Raw genomic sequence first — 26,929 nt, forward strand, 5'->3', positions numbered from 1 at the left:
TCAGGAGACAGATGGCCCAGATCCAGGGATCACTGACATCTGGGGATGTGGCTGTGGCTTGTATCCAGGTTGAACAGAGATACCCTAATGCCACTTAACAGGACCTGTACAGCCATGTGATGCTGGAAAACTATGGGAATCTTGTGTCTGTGGGCTTCTCTCTTTCAAACCAAAACTAATCACCCAACTGCAGCAAGGAGCAGAGTCTGGATAGAGGCATCAGTTGTGTCAGGTACCTGTGCAGTCCAGGAGTACTGGTTTGAAACAAAGATCTTAATGCTAAAGCAAAATACTCTGAAGTTCTGCAAGAGCAAATAAAAAGTGTCACGATAGAAAGAGGCCTGGATTAAGAGGGCAGAGGCTCCACAGAGATGCAGCACTATAAATACAAAGAATATGGGAAAGTACAATTTGAATACAACTCTTCCTCTTTTAGCCACGACAGCAATCATATTAGTGAGAAACCCTATAAATATAAAGAATGTGGAATAGTCTTTATGAGCACACTATCCCTTATCATGCCTTTTAAATCATTGTAAATTCACATAGGTGAGCAACTTTACAGATGTATTGAATGTGGCAAATTCCTCAAGCGCTAAACATTTATTAATCATCAGAGAATTTATTCTAGAGAGAAATACCATAAAAGAAATAAATGTGAAAAGTTTTCAGAGAAAAAAACTGTCCTTTTTTTTTTTTTTGAGAGGGAGTCTAGCTCTGTCACCCAGGCTGGAGTGCAGTAGTGCAATCTCAGCTCACTGCAACCTCCACTGCCTGGGTTCAAGTGATTGTCCTGTCTCAACCTCCTTAGTAGCTGGAATTACAGGTATGCGCTGCCACACCCAGCTAATTTTTGTTCTTATAAGTAGAGATGGGGTTTCACCATGTTGGCCAGCTGGTCTCAAACTCTTGACCTCAGGCGATCCGCCCGCCTCAGCTTCCCAAAGTACTGAGATTACAGTCATGCGCCACCGCACCCGGCCAAAACTGTCCTTTCAAATCATCAGAGAATTCATACAGTGAAGAACTCTACAAACATGACTGTGGGAAACTCTGTTCAAAAGGCATTCCTTACACATCAGGAGATAAAACACAGTGGAGAGAAATCCTTTTAAAATTTTTATTTATTTAGAGATAGAGTCCCACTCTATTGCCCAGCCTTGCTTATTTATTTATTTATTTATTTATTTATTTATTTATTTAGAGACAGAGTCCCACTCTATTGTCCAGGCTTATTTATTTATTTAGAGACAGGATCCCACTCTTCTGCCAGGCTGGAATACAGCTGCACATCACGACTCAATGCAGCCTTGACCTTCGAGCCCAAGAGATCCTCCTGCCTCAGCCTCCCAAGAAGCTGGGACTACAGGTGCACAACCACCATGTTTGGCTAATTTTTTAACTTTTTGTCAGAGACAGGGTCTCTCTATGTTGCCCAGGCTGCTCTTGAACTTCTAGGTTTCAGCAATTCCCCAACCTTTGCCTCTCAAAGTGTTCGGATTATAGATGTGAGCCACTGCGCCTGGCTGAGAAAAGCCTTTTAAATGTAAGGAATGTGGGAAAGCTTTCAGAGATAACTCAACTGTGCTGGAGCATCACAACCATCTTGGTGAAAAAGCACATCGGTGTGATAAATATGGAAAAGTCTTTAGAAGGAGCTCAACTCTTATTAGTCATCAAAACTTCATACAGGAGAGAAACTATCACTATATTAAATGTGAAATCTTTTTCAGGTATAGAAAGATTTGCTGGGCATCAGAAAACTCATAGTGGAAATAAACTCTATCAGGGCAATGACTGTGGGAAAGCCTTGACAAAGAGCTCAACCCTTATTGGACATGAAGGAATTCATACTGGGGGAAAAAAACAAAAACAAAAACAAAAAAACCTTTCACTAGAAAAAATGTGGGAAAGCCTTCAGGTACAACCAAGGCCTTGCTGAACATCAGAAAATCCATACCTTATGAAGGTAATGAATATGGGAAGGCTTTTCCCCAAAGTTGAGCCCTTAAACAACTAAGAAAATTTATAACAAACAGAGTCATCAAGCCAGGCATGGCAGCTCATGCCTATAATAATTCTGGCACTTGGGAGGCTGAGGTGGGAGGACTACTTGAGCCCAGGAGTTCAAGACCAGACTGGGCAACATAGTGAGACCCCATCTCTACAAAAAATAAAAATTAATAAAAATTTAAATTTTTAAAAAGAGTGAGTCATCAAATGTAGTTAGTGTGGTAAACCTGCAAAAGTAGTTTTATTTCTTCTGACCATCAAAGAGGATATATTCAATAAGTGTATTCCCATCTAGAAACCTTCTCACTTGCAGGGATGTTCACTGTAGTATGGTTTGTATTAGTAAAATAGATGAAGAACCTAAATGTCTGCCAACATGAAAATAGTTACTATAGGATACTGTGTACCATTTGAAAGAAATGGCATAGAATTTTATATTCATTCATAGAAATTCCCCCTTGATACCTTAAGTGAAAAAAGCAAGTTGCAGAAAATCTATATATTATGTTCTTATTTATATTTTTAACAATGAAGCTATTTTTGTTTGTCTACATATATTACCTGTATTCAAAAAGATCTAAGCCAGGTGTGGTAGCTCATTCCTGTAATCCCAGCACTTTGGGAGGCTGAAGTGGATGGATTACTTGAGGTTAGGAGTTCAAGACCAGCCTGACCAACATGAGAAAACCCCATCTCTACTAAACATACAAAAATTAGCCGGGCATGGTGGCGCACATCTGTAATCCCAGCTATTTAGGAGGCTGAGGCAGGAGAATTGATGGAACCCGGGAGGCAGAGCTTGCAATGAGCCAAGATCATGCCACTGTACTCCAGCCTGGGCATGGAGCAAGATTCTATCTTGAAAAAATAAATAAAATAAAATAAAACGATCTGGAAAAATAAAAGCTAAACTTTGACAGTAAAAAAAAAAAAAAAAATTTTTAAATCAAGGATCTCTGCTTCTGTCATAAAATCTGAAAAAAGAATAAATTAAACCCCAACATAAGTAAAGAAAAAAAATGATAAAGATAAGAATAATCAAACAAAAAACAATAGAGAAAAATCAATGAAACAAAAGTCTGGTTGTTCAAAAGATCAATAAAACTGATACAGCTCTAGTCAGACTGACCACAGGAAAAAAAAATAGTAGTCAAAAATGACCAGAATCAAGAATGAAAGAAGGGGCCAGGTGCAGAGGCTCACGCCTATAATCCCAGCACTTTGAGAAGCCACGACAGGTGGATCACCTGAGGTCAGGAGTTTGAGACCAGCCTGGCTAACATGGTGAAACCCCATCTCTACTAAAAATACAAAAAGTAGCCAGGCATGGTGGCAGGCACCTGTAATCCCAGCTACTCGGGAGGCTGAGGCAGGAGAATCACTTGCGACTAGGAGGCAGAGGTTGAAGTGAGCAGAGATCACGCCACTGCACTCCAGCTTAGGCAACAGGGCAAGACTCCATCTCAAAAAAAAAAAAAAAAAAAAAATGAAAGAAAGGATATTACTACAGATTCAATAAACCAGGGGCCATATACTATATCTCAGGGGCCAATTTAGGCTGCTGCCTGTTTTTGTAAATAAAGTTTTTATTGGAACAGAGTCACACTCATTTACGTAAATGTTATCTATAGTTGCCTTTGCTCTACGATGGCAGAGTTAAGTAGTTGTAATAAAACTTACAGCTCACAAAGCCTAAAATATTTACCATCTGGCCCTTAAAAAAAATAGCTTGCTAACCTCTGGTCTAAGAGAATGTACCTTTGTTTGATTCACTATTTACTACTGCATAGAGCCTAAATTTAGATGTTAACTTATAGAATATCAGTAAGTTACAAATGATTTTGATGTATATGCATATAAAAATCATATTTATGTATCATATGGGAGTGAGCCATCACGTGCAGCCAGAGGTTATATTCTACTGGACAGAATAAAATATAACCTCTGGCTGCACGTGATGGCTCACTCCCATAATCCCAGCACTTTGGAAGACTGAGACAGGAGAATCATTTGAGCTCAGGAGTTTGAGACCAACCTAGGTGGCATAGCCAGACCTCATCTTTACTAAAAATTTAAAAAATCAGCCAGGTGTGGTGGTGCACACTTGTAGTCCCAGCTACTCAGGAGGCTGAGGCAGGAAGATTGCTTGAGGTTGGCAGATATTGGCTGCATTAAGCTATGATGATGCCATCACAACTCCAGCCTGGGAGGCAGAGTAAGATCCTGTCTCAAAAATTAAAACAAAAATAATATACATAACTTCCAATATTTTAGTTTTAGTGTTCTGTAAGATATTAATATTTCACATCTAACTTACAAACTTACTTCATCATTCCTTTCCTGACCACATAAATTTGTGTTTCTCGAAAGCAGTTTTACTGCCCACTGATTGCCTCATTCATGAGCTAAATTTCTGACAAATGCTTCCTTTACATTTGTAAGAATGATGTCTTTAAAATTTTGAAATTTATATACTCACACAAGATTCACATTCACTTACAGAGGCCACAAAATATAGGAGAATTACCAAATTTCAGGGAAAGAAATATTTTAAAAATATATTTAGTTCAATTACCATCTGGAGCCGAAATATCCTCTAAAACAATTCAAAGTATTTTCCATCCTTTTAAATTACCTCCTTTAGTTGAGAATTCATTAACAAGGCAGGCCATTCTACCTTTGTATATTCTATTCTATTAGTTATTCCTGGGGTAATGGTTAAGCAAATTATGGCATATCAACTTAACAGCTATCACGTATGTTTAAAAGGTCATTATAAAGACTAGGTGGCTGGCCGGGCGCGGTGACTCAAGCCTGTAATCCCAGCACTTTGGGAGGCCGAGGCGGGTGAATCACGAGGTCAAGAGATCGAGACCATCCTGGTCAACGTGGTGAAACCCCGTCTCTACTAAAAATACAAAAAATTAGCTGGGCACGATGGTGCGTGCTTGTAATCCCAGCTACTCAGGAGGCTGAGGCAGGAGAATTGCCTGAACCCGGGAGGCGGAGGTTGCGGTGAGCTGAGATCGCGCCATTGCACTCCAGCCTGGGTAACAAGAGCGAAACTCCGTCTCAAAAAAAAAAGACTAGGTGGCAAGATGGAAAATTATTTACAATGTAATCCTAAGAGTAAAAAGCTAAATATAAAAGTGCACACAAAGGTTAACAACTGAAATGTCTACAAATGGGCAAGAGATGAAAGTAAACATATATGAAATCAACAAACATTTATAAACGTTTACTGTGTTAGAAAGTATGATCAATGCTAGGGATAAAAAAAAAAAAACTTACAAAATGGGCTAAATGCCCCCACTTAAAAGGCACAGAGTGGCAAGCTGGATAAAAAGCTAGACCCGGCCAGACGTGGTGGCTCATGCCTGTAATCCCAGCACTTTGGGAGGCTGAGGTGGGCGGATCACAAGGTCAGGAGATTGAGACCATCCTGGCTAACATGGTGAAATCCCGTCTCTATTAAAAATACAAAAAATTAGCCAGGTGTGGTGGTATGCACCTGTAATCCCAGCTACTCAGGAGGCTGAGGCAGGAGAATCACTTGAACTCGGGAGGTGGAGGTTGCAGTGAACCAAGATCTGGCCACTGCCCTCCAGCCTGGGAAACAGAGCAAGACTCTGTCTCAAAAAAAAAAAAAAAAAATAGCAAGACCCAATGGTATTGTCTCCTCACTTCTCACTTGTAAGGATGAGTGTCACATAATGACACTCATAGGCTCAAATAAAGGGATGGAGGAAAATCTCCCAAGCAAATGGAAAGCAGAAAAAAGTAGGAGTTGCAATCCTAATTTCAGACAAAACAGACTTTAAACCATCAAAGATCAAAACAGACAATGAAAGGCATTACAAAATGGTAAAGGGTTCAATTCAACAAGAAAACCTAACCATTCTAAATATGTATGGATCCAACACAGGAGCACCCAGATTCATAAAGTAAGTTCTTAGAGACCTACAAACAAACGTATACTCCCACACAGTAATAGTGGGAAACTTAAACACTCCACTGACAGTATTAGACAGATCATTGAGGCAGAAAATTAACAAAGATATTTAGGACCTGATCTCAACATTGGATCAAAGGGATCTGATAGACCTCTACAGAACTCTTCAATTAAAAACAACAGAATATACATTCTTCTCATAGGCACATGGCACATACTCTAAAATTGATCACATAATTGGACATAAAACAATCCTCAGCAAATGCAAAAGAACCAAAATCATACCAAACACAGACCACAACACAATGAAAATATTAAGTCAAAACTAACAAAATTGCTCAAAACCATGTAATTACATGAAAATTAAACAACATGCTCCTGAATGACTTTTGGGTAAATAATGAAATTCAGGCAGAAATCAAGGAGTTATTTGCAACTAATGAGAACAAAGATACAACATACCAGAATCTCTGGGATACAGCTAAGGCAGTGTTAAAAGGGCAATTCATAGCACTAAATACCCACATAAAAAAGTTAGAACGATCTCAAATTAACAACCTAACATCACAACTGAAAGAGAAGCAAGAACAAATCAAACCAAAACCTACTAAAAGACAAGAAATAACCAAAATTGGAGCTGAATTGAAGGAAATCAAGTCCAAAAAAAAAAAAAGTCAATGAATCCAGGAGTTGTTTTGAAAAAATTAATATGATAGGCCATTAACTAAACTAATAAGAAAAAGAGAGAATATCCAAATAAACACAATTAGATACGATAAAGGGGATGTTACACTGACCCCACAGAAATAAAAATAACCATCAGAAACTACTATGAATACCTCTATGCATACAAACTAGAAAACCTGGAAGAGGTGGATAAATTCCTAGACACATACACCCTCCCAAAATTGAACCAAGAAGAAACTGATTCCCTGAACAAACCAATAATGAGCTCTAAAACTGAATCAGTAATAAATAGCCTACCAACCAAAAAAAGCCCAAGTCCAGATGGATTCACAGCTGAATTCTAGGAGATGTACAAAGAAGAGCTGGTACCTTCCTACTAAAACTATTCCAAAAAATTGAAGGGGAGAAACTTCTCCCCAACTCAATGAGGCCAGCATCATCCTGATACCAAAACCTGGCAAAGACACAACTAAGAAAGAAAACTTCAGACCAATATCCTTGACAAATATCAATGCAAAATTCCTCAACAAAATACTTGCAAACTGAATCCAGCAGCACATCAAAAAGTTAATCCACCACAATCAAGTAGGCTTCATCCCTAGGATGCAAGTTTGGATCAACATACACAAATCAATAAATGTGATTCATCACATAAACAGAACTAAAGACAAAAACCACATGATTATCTCAATAGGTACAGAAAAGGCTTACAATAAAATTCAACATTGTTTCATGTTAAAAACTCTTAATAAACTAGGTATTGAAGGAATATACTTCAAAGTAATAAGAACCATTTATGACAACCCTGCAGCCAACATCATACTCAATGGGCAAAAGCTGGAAGCATTTCCTTTGAAAACCAGCACGAGACAAGGATTCCCTCTTTTACCAGTCTTATTCAACATAGTATTAGAAATCCTGGCCACAGCAATCAGGCAAGAGAAAGAAATAAAGGGCATCCAAATAGGAGGAAGGGAAGTCCAACTATCCCTGTTTGCATTAAACATAATTCTATATCTAGAAAACCTCATAGTGTCAGCCCAAACGTTCCTTCAACTGATAAACAACATCAGCAAAGTTTTGGGAGATAAAACCAATGTATAAAAATCACTGGCATTCCTACACACCAACAATAGCCAAGCCAAGAGCCAAATCAGGAAGGCAATCCCATTTTCAATCGCCACAGAAAGAATAAAATACCTAGGAATACAGCTAACCAGAGAGGTGACAGAGCTCTACAATGAGAATTACAAAACACTGCTGAAAAAAAATCAGAAAAGATACAAACAAATGGTTAAACATGCCATGCTCATGATTAGGAAGAATCAATATCATTAAAATGGTCATACTACCCAAATCAATTTACAGAGTCAATGGTATTCCTAACAAACTACCAAAGAGATTCTTCACAGAACTAGAAAAAAAAACTATTTTAAAATTCGTTATGGAACCAAAAAAGAGCCTGAATAGCCCAGACAATCCTAAGCCAAAAGACCAAAGCTGGAAGCACCATGTTACCCAACTTCTAACTATACTACAGGGCTACTGTAACCAAAACAGCATGGTACTGGCACAAAAATTGGCACACAGACCAATGGAATAGAATAGAGAGCCCAGAAACAAGGCCACACACCTATGACCATCTGATCTTTGACAAAGCTGACAAAAACAAGCAATGAAGAAACGACATCTTACTCAATAAATGGTGCTGGGACAACTCGCTAGCCATATGCAGAAGATTAAAGCGGGACCCCTTCCTTATCCCATACACAAAAATCAAATCAAGATGGATTAAAGACCTAAACGTGAAACCCAAAACTATAAAAACCCTGGAAGACAAAAACAAAGTAGGCAATACCATCCTAGACATAGCAACTGACAAAGATTTCATGACAAAGACACCAAAAGGAATCACGACAAAAGCCAAAATTGGCAAATGGGATCTAATTAAACTTAAGAGCTTCTGAACAGCAAAAGAAACTATCAACAGAGTAAACAGACAACCTACAGAATGGGGGGAAATACTCGCAAATTATGCATCTGACAAAAGTCTAATACCCAGCATTTATAAGAAACTTAAACAAATTTCAAGAGAAAAACAATCTCATTAAAAAGTAAGCAAAGGACATGAACACTTTTCAAAAGACATACAGGCAACCAACAAGCATATTTTTAAGAGTTCAATAATACGGATCATTACAGAAATGCAAATCAAAACCACAATGAGATACTATCTCACACTAATCAGAATGGCTATTATCAAAAAGTCAAAAATCACAGATGCTGGAAACGTTGCAGAGAAAAGGGAACATTTATACACTTTGGTGGGAGTATAAATTAGTTCAACCATTGCGGAAGGCAGTATGGCAATTCCTCAAGGAGCTAAAAGCAGAACCACCATCAGCTCAGCAATCCTATTACTGAGTATGAACCCAGAGGAACAGAAATCATTTTACCATAAAATACATGCATGTGAATGTTCATTGCAGCACTATTCACAATAACAAAGACATGGAATCAATCTAAATGATCATCAGTGACAGATTAGATAAAGAAAATGTGGTACATATACACCATAGAATACTATGCAGCCATAAAAAATAACAAGATCATGTCTTTTACAGGAATATGGATAGACCTGGAGGCTATTATCTTCAGTAAAGTAGGGCAGGAACAGAAAACCAAATATTACAGGCTCTCACTTATAGGTGGGAGCCAAATGATGAGAACTCATGAACATAAAGAAGGGAACAACAGACACTGGAGTCTACTTGAGGGAGGAGGGTGGGAGGAGGAAGAGGAGCAGAAAAAAATAACTATTGGGTACTAGGCTTAATACCTAGGTGATGAAATAATCTGTATAACAAATCCCCATGACACAAGTTTACCTATATAACAAACCTTCACATGTACCCCTGAACATAAAAGTTAAAAAATTAAAAAGAAAAAACCATATGAGATAGGTGGGTGTCTCAGGCCTTACAGAGTATAAAAAAGGAGAAAAATAAAACATGTAATTTCAATTAAGTGTGATAAGCACTATAACATAAAAATATAAGGCCCATTTAGGGCACATGGAAGAGGCAAACTTCAACTCCCCTTTGAGGAGCCAGAGTCAAATTCCTTGAGGAAGTGATATCTAAGCTGGGACCTAAGGGATGAGAAGAAAATAAATCAGAACAGGTAGGAGACAGAAACTAGAATGCTTAAACAAAGACCCAGAGGCTTAGAAAGAACATGGTAAGTATTAAAAGTGGAAAAAAAAAAAAGAATTAAAAGTGATTCTAAGCTATATTTCTGTTTTAAAGAAATAATTAAAATGATTCAATATCGTGAAATATAGTTATCTTCCCCGTATAACTTCAACCATACCATGGCTTCTAATTCTATGTAAACTTCCACTGCTTTCAAATGTGGATCCACATTTCCAGCCCAGACTGCTTCCCTGCTGCCTTTCAGTGACAATAAAAAACACCTTCTTTTTTTTTACCCCTCCCTCAAATACCTTAATTCTTTATCTTCCTGTTACATGAAATAAAAGTAAAACCACTTAACAGAGCAGACTTTGATTGTATGGTCCTTAGGTGACCTTCCTGAACCTCACACAGTGGCCTTCAAAGTTCTGTGTGGCATGGCCTGACCTCTGTCTCCAGACTCATCCCCTATCATTCTTAGACCGGGATCTATGTGCTCAAACCAGACCAGTGAAAAGAACTCTTTTCAAAGTTCTTTTTAGGAAGAACTTTGCTCTCTCTTTCTTCACACAGGAAACTAAAACTATAAGCATACATGAGATTATTCAGGAAGAGAAAGAGAAGATATGTTTTAGATTTATCTTAATATCTGTCCTTATTCAGCTCCAATTCTATAGTCCATCACTTCAACCTCTCCAGTACTGACATTCTCCACTCCTTTTCCCTGTCTGAAAAAATGGCAATCATGGATGAATCTGTTCTGAGAACTGGGGAAATAAATGATCCAACTTCACAGGCTGATCACACTCTAAGTAAATGGTCTCCATTCTTATCAGCAGTGGACTTGCTGGTCATTCTGCGAATTTCTACCTTTATTATTTATTTCATTTCCCACAGTAGCCACCCTCAAATAATTTTTCTTTTCTTTTTCTTTTTTTTTTTAAGATGGAGTCGCGCTCTGTCACCCAGGCTGGAATGCAGACGATCTTGGCTCACCGCAACCTCCACCTCCTGGGTTCAAGAGATTGATTGCTCTACCTCAGCCTCCTGAGTAGCTGGGACTACAGGCATGTACCACCACATACAGTTAATTTTTGTATTTTTAGTAGAGATGGGGTTTCACCATATTGGCCAGGCTAGTCTTGAACTCCTGACCTTGTGATCTGCCCACCTCAGCCTCCCAAAGTGCTGGGATTACAGGCATGAGCCCCTGAACCTGGCCTCTTTTTTAAGACAGGGTCTCATTCTGTCACCCATGCTGAAGTGCAGTGGTACAATCATAGCTCACTGCAGCCTCAAACTCCTAGGCTAAAGCAATCCTCCCACCTCAGTCTCCCAAATAGCTGGGACTACACATGTGTACCACTACATCCAGCTATTTTTTTATGTTTTTATTTTTTTTGTAGAGATGAGGTCTCACTATGTTGCCTAGGCTGGATCCTAACTGAACTCCTGGTCAGCATGAGTAACCTCACTGACCACCATTCTTTTCAAAATTGAAGCACCCCTACTTCCCTCTTAGCTATTATCCTTATCTCCTTATCCATTCATCCATTCAACAAGTATTTTTGAGCATCTGCTGCCATGTTGGGCATTACTTTGACAGAGTTTGTAACTTAGATGGGGGAGACAGAGATTCAAAGACAATAAATATATAGAATTGAAAACTAATATAAATACTCTGAAGAAATTCAGCCTATATAAAATAAAGACAGCTAAACTTGGAATTTATTGTACAAATATACTAGCACTATGCGACCTGATATCAAAAATATTCACTGCATACTGTTTGAAATAGAAAATAATGGGAAACTATTTAAACATTCATCAGCTGATAACTGGTTACATAAATTATAGAAGGCTGGGCGCGGTGGCTCACTTCTGTAATCCCAGCACTTTGGGAGGCCAAGGCGGGTGGATCATTTGAGGTCAGGAGATAAAGACCAGCCTGGCCAACATGGTGAAATCCCATCTCTACTAAAAATATTTTAAAATTTAGCTTGGCATTGTGGTGCATGCCTGTAATCTCAGCTACTGGGGAAGGCTGAGGCAGGAGAATCACTTGAACCCGGAAGACCAAGGTTGCAGTGAGCCGAGATTGCACCACTACACTCCAGCTTGGGGGACAGAAAATAAAATAAAATTAATTAATTAATTAATTATGGAAGATCCATGCAGCTGCTGGGATAAATAAGGCCACTCTGTATAGTTCTAACATAGAATGATATCCAGGATACATTATGTGGGAGGAAAAAGGTACAGAGCAGTATGTATAGCATGCTACAATTTGTTGGGGGAGAGAATATTTCCCCAACAAATAGGCTATTTTTGGAAGAATATTCATGAAACTTTAGGAGGGGAAACTAGGTGACTGAAGACAGAAGTAGGAGACTTATTTGTTCTTTATCCTTTTACATCTTTTGAATTTGTATAATGTACATGTATTATTTTCTTGTGAAAAATAAGTTTTAAAAATTTAAACAAACAAAATTTTCAATGGCTTCCCAGGCCTCTTAGAATGAAAACCAAAATCTTTAACATAACTTAAAAAGATCTTGTATGGTCTGGACCCTACCTACCTTTCTGGCTCCAGCTTGTATCACACACTACTTCCTTCCCTATGTTCCAATCCGCCAGCCTTCTTCCATCCCTGAAATGGACCATTCTCCCTTCCCTTACTGTGCCTTTGACATGCTGCCCCCTCTACCTAGAACTCTCTTGACTCCCTTCTCCATTCAGTTAACTCCTCATATGAGGTTTCAGCTCAACAATCACTGGCTCCATGTCTTTTCCCCTCACTACACTGTAACCTCCAGGACCATGTTTGCTTTTCTGTCTTCTTTTATTCTTTTACCCCTGCATCTCTAATTCTAGCATAGAGTTTGCAATATTACATTGTAGGTACTCAAAAAATCTTTTTCAACAAATGCATACATAAATGCATGTGTGTATATGAATGAAGTATTGAAAGAATGAATGAACAAAAGAAATGTCAGGAAACCAGGTATCAGGTGGGTCATACTGAAGACATCCAGGTTGATGATGGGACTTTGAAAGGAGATGAGTCCCATATGCTGCAATAAATGAGGGTGGCAAATGACGGTTGACAGATGAGTAATGATTAGTGGCAGAAAGTGGTATAAACCTCAAAGAGCAGAAGTTTTTGCATGAAAGTGGAGGAGGAATATTCAAGAAGTGACAGTGAAGAGTGTTAAAGACATTAACCCTACCTCCCAACTCAGAGATACATGGACTATGAAAGAATGAATGGCCATGGCCTGCAGGCCAGAGGAAAAACAGCGTCTTTTTCTAAGAAAGAGCCAGTCTCAAAATATTCTATCTAATGTCTTAATTAATAAGTCTAAGTATAGAGGGGGTTTATCAACTCAATGGATTCTAGTCACAGTTTAAAAGTTGGGAAGGGAGGGAGAGTTAAGTACAAGTGAGTCAAAAAGCATCAAGTTATACAAGAGTGTCAAATGAGACTGACAAATCATAATGGTTAAGGCACTTTATCACAAGAAAAAGAGGATGGAAAACTAAGAGGAACTAATGACAGGATGACTACCTATTCGTCCTTGGTATAAAATGGCAAAAAGCTCTGAGGCAAATCATGGGGCAAGTCTTACCAATTGAACTTGGTGGAAATCGATTTGGACTCAGGGGGAATAGTCAAGGGGACTAATGGGGATTACTAGGTCAAGGAAAAAATAACAAAAAGTTATATTCCCTGGTTATTGCTAGCAGCTCTGGTAAAATTCAGATCTTTGAAATAGGAGATAAAAGCAGGGAAGAAAGTTGTAAGACTTGTTTGTCCTGGAAATGCCTTCTTTTGTGTCCAAGATTCCCTCAAGAATGTCACATAAGCTATATAATTATCGGGATATAAAAGGGAAATGTTTCATAACCCAAACACTGTCCAAGCTTTGTCAGGTGACCCTGAAAGCCTCTGTTAGAGACCTCATCCATTACTCTAGGCCCAAGTGAACATGTTCAATGAGGGAAGAAAGAACTTAGGGAGCCATACAGAATGGCCCTAACTCTCCCTACTTGACTGTACCTATTGACTGTTTTATTCCTAAAATTATTACTAGAGCTTAGTACTGGGTAAGATCTCTTCTGCAATTTATCTGACAAACTGGATCTTTTGCCTTATCTGAAGGGAGTAGAGTTCAGGAGAGGAAAGATGATCAGAAGCACTTACATTTTTTAAAAAATTTTTTATTGATAAAGTTTGTACATGTTTATGGGATACCTGTATTTGTTACATGCATAGAATGTATGCTGATCAAGTCATGGTATTTAGGATATCCATCACTACAAGCATTTATCATTTCTATGTGTTAAGAACATTTCAAGGCCTCACTTCTAGTTGTTTTGAAATATACAATACATTGTTGTTAACTATAGTCACCCTGCTCTACTATGGAACATTATAATTTGTTCCTTCCATCTAGCTGTATCTAGATGTGTGTATATACTTATTAATCAACCTATCTTCATCTCCCACTTGCCCCACAACCACATCCTTCCCAGCTTCAGGTAATTATTATTCTACTCTCTATCTTCATGAGATCAACTTTTTAAGCTCCCACAATTTGAGTGAGTATATGCAATATTTGTCTATGTCTGGCTTATTTCACTTAACATAATGACCTCTAGTTCTATCCATGTTGCTATAAAAGACATGATTTCATTCTTTTTTAAGGCCAAATAGTATTTCCTATTGCATAAATATGCATTTATCCATTCATCTGTTGATAGACACTTAGGTTAATTCTGTATCTTTGCTATTGTGAACAGTCCTGCAATAAACATGGGAGTGCACATATCCCTTTAATATACTAATTTCCTTTCCTTTAGGTAAGTAATACCCAGTAGTTTATTATTTATGAACTATATCATTGCTGGATCATATAGTTCTATCTTTAATTTGTTAAGAAATCTCCGTACTGTTTTATATAATGGCTGTACTATTTAACATTCCCACCAATAGTATATGAGAGTTCTCTTTTTTCCACATACTCATCAGCATCTGTTCTTTTCACCTTTTTGATAATAGCCATTCTAACTGGGGTAAGATGATACCTCATTGTGGTTTTGATTTGCCTTTCCCTAATGATTAGTGACATTGAACATTTTTTCACATACCTGTTAGTCATTTCTATTCTTGATATGTAGATCCTTTGCCTGCTTTTTAATGGGGCTGTGTGGGTTTTTTTTACTGTTGAGTTGTCTGAATTCATTATGTATTATGGATATTAGTCCCCTGTCACAAGACAGATAAAATTTTGCAAATATTTTCTCCCAGTCAACAGGTTTTCTCTTCACTCTGTTTTTTCATTTGCTGTGCAGAAACTTTTTAGCTTAATATAAAGCTAAAATATAAAGCTTAATATAAAAAAACCATTTGTCTAGTTTTGATTTTGTAGCCTGTGCTTTTAGGGTCTTAGCCATAAAATCTTTGCCTAGACCAATATGCTAGATTTCCCCTATGTTTCTTCCTAGTAGTTCCATAGTTTTAGATCTCACATTTAAGTCTTTAATCCACTGAGTTGATTTTTTTGTATATGATGAGAGACAGGGGCTCCAGTTTCATTCTTCTGCATATGAATATCCAGTTTTCCCAGCACCATTTGTTCAACAAGGTATCCTTTCCCCAATGTGTGTCCTTGGCACTTTTGTCAAAAATCAACTGGCTATAAATGTGTGGATTTATTTCTGAGTTCTCTGTTCTGTTCCATTAGTCTATGTGTCTGTCCACATCTGCCTGTTTTTATATCAATACCATGCTGTCTGTTTTGGTTACTAGAATTTATATATATACACACATACACATATATACACACACACACACAACATATATATAACATGTTATATAACATAAATATATGTAAAATATATATTAACATATATATATAGATATATATAAAACACATATATATGTTTGTGGTTTGAGACACAATCTCACTTTGTTGCCCAGGCTGGAGTGCAGTGGTGCAATCTCAACCTCCTGGGCTTAAACAATCCTCCTACCTCAGCCTCCCAAATACCTGGGACCACAGATACATACCACCATCCCTGTCTAATTATTTTAATTTTTTGTAGAGATGAGGTCTCATTAAGTTGCTCAGGCATGAGCTGCTGTGTCCAGCCTATATGTTGAAGTCAGGTAGTGTGATGCCTCCAGCTTTATTATTTTTGTTCAAAACTGCTTTGGTTATTAGGGGTCTTTGTGGTTCCACAAAAATTTTATTAGAGGCTGGGTACATTGGATCATGCCTATAATTTCAACACTTTGGGAAGTTAAGATGAAAAAATTGCAGAAGGATCACATGAGGCCAGAGTTAAAGACCAGCCTGGGCAATATAGCAAGATCCTGTCTCTGCAAAAAATTTAAAAAATTATTCAGGTGTTGCAGCATGCACCTGTAGTTCCAGCTATTCAGGAGGCGGAGGCAGGAGAATTGCTTAAGCCCAGGAGGTTGAGGCTGTTTCTTCTTATGCCTAGTTTGTTGGGCATTTTTATCATGAAGGGATATTAAATTTTATACTTGCAAAAGCACTTCTGGAAACTAAGGTTGTTCAATTTTATCAGTTGCTTTTTCTCTGCCTATTGAGAAAATCACATGGTTTTTGTCCTCCATTCTGTTGACATGATGTATCATTTTATTGATTTGCATTTGTTGAACCATCTTTGCATCCCTGGGATAAATCCTAGTTGATCATGATGTATTATCTTTTTGATGTGCTGTTGAATTTGCTCTGCTAATATTCTGTTGAGGATTTCCACATCTGTTTATTGGGGGTATTGGCCTGTAGTTTTGTTTGTTTGTTGTGTCTCTGTCTAGTTTTGCTATCAGGGTAATGCTGACTTCATAGAATTATGAAGAATTCTATGAATTAGAGAGCGTTTCTGCCTCTTCTTTTCTTGGAAGTTTGAGAAGTACTGGTATTAGTTCGTTTATTAGTTTGGTAGAATTTGACAGCAAAGCCATCAGGTCCTAAGCTTTTATGGTTGAGAGACTTTTTATTATTGATTCAATCTTTTGACTTGTTATTGGTTTGTTCAGGTTTTTCATTTCTTCCTTATTTGATCTTGGTAGATCGTATGTGTCCAAGAATTCATCAATTTCCTCTAAGTTTTCCTGTTTGTTCATATATAGTTCATGTTCACAGTAGTCTCTGGTATCTTTTGTATTTCTGTGATATCAGTTGTAAGGTCTCCATTTTACTCCTGATTTTGTCTTCTTTTTTTCTTGGTTAGTCTAGGTAGTGGTATATCGATTTTATCTTCTCATTAAACCAAATTTTCATTTATTTTTTGTATTTTTTAGTCTCTATTTTGTTTATTTCTGCTCTGATCTTTTTTTTTTCATGTCCCATAAAACACAGATATTTTATTCCAGCTCTAGGAAATGGGGAAAAAAAAAAAAAAAACAGAGGGAAACACATCTTTCCACATACCATTCTAATTTAACTGACATTAATTCAGGAAAGCTAGAGCAGAAATACATGTTTATACATATAAATATGTATGTCTTTATACATACATAGATGTATTTTCAGATTTTAGTCTCACTGGAGTTCATGTCTTCATTTGTTGTTGTTGTTTTTTAATAAATGCCCTTAAAGGTCATCAAATGCAAGCTAAAACTTAGATCTATGTCTCCTCATCAATCATTTAACATTGTTTGCATTGCATTCACAGTTTGTGTGTTAACCACTTATGTAATTTATCAAATTGCACATTTGGAGATGTAAGGGAAAAACTTGTTTTAGGTAATACTCTATGTATCAGTTGCCCATTACATGATTTTTTTCATCATTATTTGCAACTTCACACATCTTGTAGTTTTCTATGTAGTCTCTCTATGCAGTCTACTTCAGCTTCTAGTGCTGTACATATCTATATCTTCTGGGTGGGACTGCCCGTGATCCATGAGCTTGGATATAAACTGTGTAGCACCTGAGGTGGATACTGATTTGATTTTTGCTTCAGAGCTGAGTTCTGTTGGCAAAGGTACTGAGTGTTTCAAGACGTGAGTTGTTTTTGCAGATACTTCTATTTCAGCAGAGGATCCTAGCTTAGTTTTTTCCTTAGGTTGAGGAAGTGACTCTTTTTTGTTGCTTTTTGTCCACAGTGATTTAACTGTTTCAAAAATTTGCTGGCTTGTAGCATATATCTTTTTCTCTGTTACCTTAGCAATTATTACTGACTGAACTGGGTAGCAAACAGTTGCTCCTAAAGTGGCCAGTCCCAGAGGATAAGTAATTTTCTTAAACTTAGAACCTTTTCTTGCTGAAACCAAACCCACCAATCCTGAAACTGTAATAACTCCCATTTTCGGAAGAAAATCTTGAGGATTCTTCAGATAGACATAAGCATCTTTTCCAAATTGTACTGTATCCATTATCCCATTTTTCACAAAGACATAAATACCCTTGCACCAGGCAATATAATGACCAGTTGCAGTGCGGATGGAAGCAAAGCCCATTTGTAAATGACCAGGCTGCTCTTCAACATATTTAGACTGGAGCGGTGGTGCAGTATATATGGGGAGCTGCTCTGGTTTCACTAGTTGCTTTTTGGATTCCTCTTCTTTGGTTGCATGTACACTTACAGATGCATAAATCAGACCTGCAGGCATGGCTGTCAGTTTTCCCATCCTGATCGCCGCCATGTCTCTGCTCTGATCTTTATTTCCTTCCTTCCACTAATTTTGGGTTTGGTTTGTCCTTACTTTTCTAGTTCCTTAAGGTGCATCATTAGGTTATTTGAAATCTTTCTACTTTTTTGATGCAGGTGTTTATTGCTGTAAGCTTCCCTCTTAGCACTGCTTTTGGAGTATCCCATAGGTTTTGGTATGTTTTGTTCCATTTATGTTTAATAATTTTTTTTCCTTTTTTCTTTTTAGAGATAGGGTCTAACTCTGTCACCCAGGTGGAGCAACGTGGCACAATCATGGCTCACTGCTACTTCAAACACCTGGGCTCAAGTGATCCTCTTGTCTCAGCCTCCTGAGTAGCTAGGACTACGGGCACATGCCACCACACCTGGCTAATTATTTTTGTAGAGACAGGGTCTCACTATGTTTTCTAGACTGGTTTTGAACTCTTGGTCTCAAGTGATCCTCCTGCCTCAGCCTCCCAAAGTGTTTCAAGAAATTTCTTCATTTCTTAATTTTTTCATTGAACCAATGGTCACTCAGGTGCATGTTGTTTAATTTCCATGTATTTGTATAGTTTCTAAAGTTCCTCTTGCTATGGATTTGTTTTATTCCATTGTGGTCTGAGAAGACACTTAATATGATTTTGAATGTTCCATGTGCTGATGGGAATGTGTATTTTGGAGTTGTTAGATGAAATGTTCTGTAAATGTCTGTGAGATCCATTTGGTCTAAAGTGTAGTATAAATCCAATATTTTTTGTTGATTTTTCTATTAAGATAATCTGTCTGTTGTTGAGAGTGGGGTGTTGAAGTCCCCAACTATTATTCCATTAGAGTCTACCTCTCTCTTTAGGTCTAATATTTGCTTCATACATTTGGGTACTGGGTGTATATATATTTAGAATTGTTATATCCTATTACTGAATGGATCTCTTTATCATTACATAATGACCTTCTTTGTCTCTTTTTACTGATTTTGACTTAAAGTCTGTTTCACCCGATATAAGTAAACCTACTGCTGCTCACCTTTGGTTTCCATTTGCACAGAGTATTTCTTTTCCATCACTTTACTTTCAGTCTATAGTTATCTTTACAAGTGAAGTGAGTTACCTGTAGGCAGCAAGTTGGGTCAAGTTTTCTTATCTATTCTGACAGTCTATTTTGTTGTTGTTGTTATTTGGTAGAGATGAAGTCTCACTATGTTGCCCAGGCTGGTCTCAAACTCCCAGGCTCAAGCAATCCTTCCTACTTCCAAAGTACTGGGACTAAAAGAATGAGCCCACATGCCTGGCCCAGTCCATACCCTTTAAGTGGAAAATTTAATCTGTTTACATTCAAGGTTATTATTGATATGTGACAACTTATTACTGACATTTTTTTTTTTTTGAGACAGAGTTTCACTCTTGTTACCCAGGCTGAGTGCAATGGCGTGATCTCGGCTCACCGCAACCTCCGTCTCCTGGGTTCAAGCAATTCTCCTGCCTCAGCCTCCCGAGTAGCTGGGACTACAGGCATGCGCCACCATGCTCAGCTAATTTTTGTATTTTTTAGTAGAGACGGGGTTTCACCTTGTTGACCAGGATGGTCTCGATCTCTTGACCTTGTGATCCATCCACCTCGGCCTCCCAAAGTGCTGGGATTATAGGCGTGAGCCACCGTGCCCTGCCTACTGATATTTTATTAATTGCCTTCTGATTATTTTTATATCTTTTGTTCCTTTCTTATTGTTAATGAGTGAGTCTCTTTCTCATCTATGTGCTTGCTCTACTAGTTACTTGTATACTTTTACGAGTACTCATGATGGTAGATACTATCCTTTCACTTCCAAATGTAGGACTCCCTTAAACTTTTCTTGTAGGACCAGTTTAGTGGTGATGAATTATCTCAGTCTTTCCCTGTCTGGGAAAGTATTCATTTCTCCTTCATTTATGAAGGATAACTTCAGTAGGTATAGTATTCTCAACTGGCGGGTTTGTTTTTTTCCTTCAGCACTTTGAATATATCATCTCATTCTCTCCTGGCTTGCAAGGTTTCTGCTGAGAAACCTGCTGTTAGTCTGATCAGGATTCCTTTATATGTGAGTAGATGCTTTTCTCTTGCTGTATTTAGAGTTCTTTTTTTCTTTGACTTTTGACAGTTTGACTATCATATGCCAAGGAGATCTTTGTGGGTTGCATCTATTTGGGACTCTCTGAGCTTCCTGTATCTAGATGTCTAAATCTCTTCTTAGACTTGGAAAATTTTCAGTTATTATTTTGTTTAATCAGCTTTCTATGCCATTAAACTTCTCTTCACCTTCTGGAACACCCAAGATTCAGATTTTTGGTCACTTTATGGTATCCCATATGCCACACAGGCTTTCGTCATTCTTCTTCTTCATTTTTTTTTTTTTTTTTTTTTTTTTGGTCTAACTGGGTTATTTCAAAAGACTTGTCTTCAAGTTTTGAAATTATTTTTTTTGGAGACAGGGTCTCAACATCACCCAGACTGGAGTGCAGTGGCATGATCACAGTTCTCTGCACCCTTGACCTCACAGGTTCAAACAATCCTCCCACCTCAGCCTCCTGAGTAGCTGGGACTACAGGTGCATACCACCATGCCCAGTTTTTTTGTTTGTTTGTTTGTTTTTGTAAAGACAGGGCTTCACCATATTGCCCATCTAACTCCTGGGCTTAAGCGATTGGCTTGCCTCGGCCTCCCAAAGTGCTTCAGCCTCCCAAAGTGCTGGAATTACAGCCATGAACCACTGCACCCAGCCCAAGTTCTGAAATTCTTTCTTCTGCTTTATCTAGTTTACTGCTACAGCTCTCGATTGTGTTTTTTATTTCACTCACTAAGTTCTTCAGTTCTAGGATTTTTTTTGGTTCTTTTTTATGCTATCTCTTTGGTGAATTTCTCATTCAAATCCTAAATTGCTTTTCTGATTTCTTTGCATTGCTTAACTGTGTTCCCAGGAACATCACTGAGCCTCTTTAATATTATTTTGAATTTTCAGGTAGTTCATGAATTTTTCACTGGAGTCTGCTATTGGAGAATTATTGTGTTCCTTTGGATATATCATACTTCCTTGACTTTTCATGCTTCTTGAGTCCTTTTGTTGATAACTGTATATCAAGTGTAACAGTCACTTCTAATTTTTTGTATTGGCTTTCGCAAGGGAAGATTTTTTCTTACAGATGTATCTACGGTGTTGGTTGGGTAGGGTACTTTGGCTTTGATTCTGGATGTATGCAGCAGTGTCATCTCCATATGATTTCTTCAGCCATGAACACCATCAGTGGCATCTGTGATTTTCTCAGTGGCTTAGGCTATGGTTGTTAGTGGAGGCCATGGTGAGTTTTTGCTAGGGGCAGGATGCCCAGGGGGCTAGTCCTTGCTAGGGACAGGATGCCAGGTAGGCCAGTAGTGGCAGTGGCAGGCCAAGCATGCCTGTCCCTGGACTCCTGGGCAGCATACAAAGGTACCAATGTTAGCCGGGCGAAGCGGGCCAATCTTGGTGCCTCCAGGCAGCTTGCTCAAGTGCCAGTAATGGCAGTAGTGGACCAGGAAAGTGGACAGTCCTTGGGCCCCTGAATAGCATGCATGATATGGGCAAAGGTAGTAGCAGTAGCAGGATAACTCTTGGGCTACCAGGCTGCAGTTGCTGGTTATTAGAAGTGGGTTTGTTAAGATGGGCAGGTCAGTCACCAGGACCTCTAGGTGGTACATGTGGTGAGTGCCAGCAGTGGTTGTGGTGGCAGGCTCAGCAAATTGGTCCTCAGGCCCCCAGGAGGAGTGTCCAGATGCCAGAGGTGACAGACAGAGTAGGATGATTCCCAAGCCTCCAGAAGGTATGCTAGGTTGCCAATGACGGCAGGCCTTCTGAGGCTGTTATTAGGCCCCCTGGTGGTGTGTGTGTACACACGGGCCAAATGATGGGGCAGGACAATTCCTAGGCCCCAAGTGGCATGCTTGGGTACTGGGCAGGATGATGCCAGGCTAGATGGGCCTATCCTCAGGCTCCCTGGTGGTACATATAAGCATAGGCTATGGAGAGCAGAGTGGGACAATCCCCAGGCCCCGGCAACATACTTGATTGACATGGCAACAGCAGCAGCAGTGGGCAGGGAAAGGTGCAAGTGTGCAGCAGCCCCACTGCTGGGAGACAAGGGGATAGCAGGGCTGCTCTCTATGGTAGTCACTCCAGGCAGGTAGGTTTCAGGCTCTGGGGAGTATGAGCTTCAGCTCCTGGCAGCAGCAGTTGCTGCAGCAGCTTCCAAGGAGATCCTGTCCTCAGGGCACATGAAAGTACATGGCAGCCTGCTGCTGAGGGGGATGGGGTTGCTGTTAGTGGCAGTGGCCCCAGGCAGGCAGGTTTTATACTCTGGGGAGCTTGCACTTTGTCACCCTTTATCCTGGGAGCAGCCTCCCTGGTACACTGCACTGCCCTTTCCCTGGTATGCAGGACACTGTGGACTCTGCAGTTCCTCTGGGCCCAATCAGTGTCTTGCTGCTAGAACCCTCTGGGCAGATGTGAGGGAACGCCTGGGGGGCTCCAGGGATATAGACAGGCAAGGGCTGTTGGGCCCCAGACATGATACAGTCTGGTGAGAGATGGACTCTCAAAATGGTGCTGTGTCCCACTTGGGACTTGGGGGATGTATGGGACTCAGTGTGAGTTCCCTCTCTGAAGCAATGCCATTACACAGGCTCCGGGGAGCTCCTTCTGCCAGTATCAGGGCCCACAAGGGTCAAAGGACTCTCTCGTGGCTAAGATTACAGGAGGTGGTAAGAATGAGGACTGTTGGGGATTGCTCACTTATCCTTTCTTCACACTGGGAAGCCTCTTTGGCTGGGCTGTCCACCTCACTTCCCTCTCCCTCAGTGCCTCACATATTTCCTGTCACTCCTCTACTGAATTCTATACCTCTAGTCAGTCATCTTGAATGACTCAGGCCCTTATATCTTTGACAATGACTACAAGTAAAAAATGTGAGGCCTAGGAAAAGCTAGCTCCTATAAAAGAAATGTGAGGTCTAGGGGAGGTTAGCTGGCTATAGTGTTGCTGATAAAACTAATCTCAATGGTTTCGAATAAGAGGAAGAGGTAGGCCTGATGCAGTGGCTCAGGTCTGTAATCCCAGCACTTTGGGAGGCCAAGGTGGGCAGATCACTTGAGGTCAGGAGTTTGAGACCAGCCTGGCCAACATGGTGAAACCCCATTTTTACAAAAATACAAAAATTAGCCAGGCGTGGTGGTGGGCACCGAGTAGCTGAGGCAGGAGAACCGTTGAACCCAGGAGGCAGAGGTTGCAGTAATCGAGACTGCACTACTATACTATAATTGGGCAACAGAGACTGCATCTCAAAAAAAAAAAAAAAGAGGAAGAGGTACTCTAATCTCTCAGTTCACATGTTTAATTTGTGGGATTTTGACTGAGTTTTTGTGTGTGTGTGTGTGTGTGTGTGTGTGAGACAGAGTCTTGCTCTGTTGCCCAGGCTGGAGTACAGTGGCGCAATCTCAGCTCATTGCAACCTCTGCCTCCTGGATTCAAGTGATTCTTCTGCCTCAGCCTCCCGAGTAGTTGGGACTACAGGAGCATGCCCCCACGCCCAGCTAATTTTTGTATTTTTAGTAGAGACGGGGTTTTACCATATCGGCCAGGCTGGTCTCGAACTCCTGACCTTATGATCCACCTGCCTCGGCCTCCCAAAGTGCTGGGATTACAGGCATGAGCCACCACACCTGGCCTTGACTGAGTTTTTAAAAATTAAATGTTATTTAATGTTGTTACATCATGTGTTCAATAATAAAAACATGAAAAGAAAAAACAGTTCTTTTTCATCCATTCACTGAATCATAGTTCTTTGTCTTAGGTGGTTAAAAGACAGTTAACATCTTAAATGGTTCTAACTTCAGCTCTAGGTCCATCATTTACCAGATAGCTAACCTTTGAAGAATAATTTAACCTAAGGTTCAATTTTCATTGTTGATACTCTTGGGAAAAAGATTTCATGAAAGAAGGAAGCAGTAAGGCTTCGGTAGAGTCAATATTGGATTCTAAAAGTAACTGGGATAAAAGGTAAGATGAAAATATACTCCAATTTTAGATCAGTTCCTCTCCCTGCCCACGCTGCCATACCCTGGCTCTGCTCCCAGGGCCCAAGCAAAAGCAATATTAAATCCTTACAAAAAATGGCTTACAGTTGGTAGAACCTTAGACTGAAAATCCTCTGGGAAAGTCTGGAACACACTGTTGGTAGGAGCATGTAGAAAACTTACCCAGGGTGAGAACAGTGGAGCAAAGCCAATCCCCCTCTTTCTAAAATCATAGCAAAGCAGAGAAAACAAGGCTCCCATATGTATTACCTGGAGGATCCCCAAAACAGGAGGCTCTGGAACTAGCAATGCTTACTTACATCACCACCTCTCAAAAGACAGAATTCTAATATATCTGGCACAAAATCTAGACCAGGTTTCATAATTCCGAGCAGCAGAGTGGAAAAGTCTACAGGATATATGAATTATTGCCAGAAGGAAATTCATTAAATACTTTTAGAAAGCTGTGAACAACTCTGGAAATATTTAAAGACAGTACTGTTGCCTCTGGCATTCTTAAATCTCAGGTAACAAGCTTGGCTTCTCAAGCAAACTTGGAAACTGCCCTGGTTAGCAACCAAGTAGGGAGCAGAGACAGAACATCCCGTTTCAGGAGCCATACTGTTAAAGTGTACAGAAATGTACATTCTAACCAAATGAATTCTAACCAAATTCATCAGACTATCCCAAAGGAAAGGCTGTGATGGTAGAAATAAGAGTAAAGAGAATGAGCTACTACCAGTATTGCTTCAAAAAAGAAAAAAAAAGCAGTTGATAAATTCTTCTCTTGGGTGGGGTTTTCACTGCAGAAAAAAATACATAGAATATTTTTTAGGCAAAATTTGCAATTAATATTAACAATCACTGAAGCTAAAATTCTTTTCTTAAAATCTTGCAATTTTCTAATATGGTCAAGACTTCATTTAAAGCTTTCCCTTGATAATTATACCTATAAATGAACTATTATCAAGCAGAAAGGCACAGTCTTTTTGTTGCTTTATTCAGTAATTGAACTATGTCTCCACACCATCTGTCTTCCTACAGCTATCATCAAAAGTATGTATTCTCTCAGAACCAGTAGGTCTTAGCCAAGATGGCTGCCACATGAAAATGAGATAAGCAGGCATATTATCAACCCCAAAAACAACTCATGGGAACCATGCAAAAACAAACCTCCTCAGGGGGCACCCTCAACCCTCCTTTTGATGGTCAGCATGTCTGTCACCTGCACACCCACTAATAAACAAATACAAAAAAATGGTTCCACCTTACTTTCCACACTAGTTCTACACTGCAGGGGTTAGCATATTCAGAAACAAGGCAGAGGAGGTAACCAAATCCTTCAAAGGACACAATCAGGTATTATGAAGTTTGAAAAAAGCCAGGGTAATAACCATTACCCTCTCTCCTCCTTTTCAAAAGGGGTAACGCTTTTTTCCTCAACTACACACAGGTTGGACTGAAAGGTGTCAGCTGCCTCACAAAGCAGCCCTTTGAAAATAATTACTATTCACTGCCTTTGCTATGTGCCTAGCTTTGTTAAGAGTACAGTTTTTTAAATATATGGTGTAGATGATTTGCTGAAACTACACGAACTGCTAAACAAGAATTAATAGGCTTTGTGTACATATTCTGACTTCTTTCCCTTCACTGTGGTGTTTCCATTTTTCCTAAAGATCATTCTGAACAAAGACAAACTCTCCATGGAACTAGTTGCCCAACAGATACATATCAGCTACTATTCATGTTAACTCTTGATCATCTGCTAGATGGAAAACAAGCTTCCATGGACTCAATCACAAAACCTGAATCTTGCAGCACTCTGCTGGTTAAAATGCTCAAAACAGCAAGTCCTTTCCTATAAGACTGTCACTAAAAAGGCTCAAAGGTACTGGATTGTGGCAAACTGCTGAAAAGAATAACAGTACCAGAATGTCTAGAAGAGGGCAATATTTATAGGCAAAAGAGTGAGGGAAAGTCTTTTTACTACTTACTTAGAGTGGAATGCCTATATTTCACATGCTAAAGAAAATATGAGAACCACCCTAATTTAGTCTAGGTGAGAAAATAAATTCAGTTCCCAAGGTAACGTTCATGACCCTCAGAAAACTGAGTTGAAATTTGTTTTCAAAGAAAAATCCCCTATCAAAATCAACAGCCCTATTCCATAACTGCTCTCATCCATCTTTTGGTCCCCAACCCAAAAATCTGTGGTTAAAGCTTTAGTTCCTAATGCTGAGATTCCTGCATTTGAATCTCAACGCAGTCACTTCCTAACTGTGTCATCTTGGGTCAAATTCTCTAGTTTTTTCATGTGTAAATCAGGAATGATTTT

General features: G+C 39.2%; 2 protein-coding genes across 4 annotated transcripts in view; both read right to left on the reverse strand.

The window, feature by feature from the left end:
* The window catches only part of KIAA0319L (KIAA0319 like), a 125,970-nt gene that overhangs the window by 76,903 nt on the left and 22,138 nt on the right, over positions 1–26,929 (reverse strand). The gene's annotated exons all lie outside the window — the stretch shown is intronic.
* On the reverse strand, positions 13,228–24,080 carry LOC135269485 (MICOS complex subunit MIC27-like). The gene has a single exon (XM_064363676.1). It carries the CDS (start codon positions 18,527–18,529, stop codon positions 17,732–17,734), a length of 798 nt encoding a protein of 265 aa, XP_064219746.1. The 5' UTR covers positions 18,530–24,080; the 3' UTR covers positions 13,228–17,731.

This window comes from Aotus nancymaae, unplaced genomic scaffold (genome assembly GCF_030222135.1).
Source record: "Aotus nancymaae isolate 86718 unplaced genomic scaffold, 86718_ANA_hifiasm-v0.15.2.pri h1tg000053l, whole genome shotgun sequence".
In the NCBI taxonomy this organism is placed as follows: Eukaryota; Metazoa; Chordata; class Mammalia; order Primates; family Aotidae; genus Aotus; species Aotus nancymaae.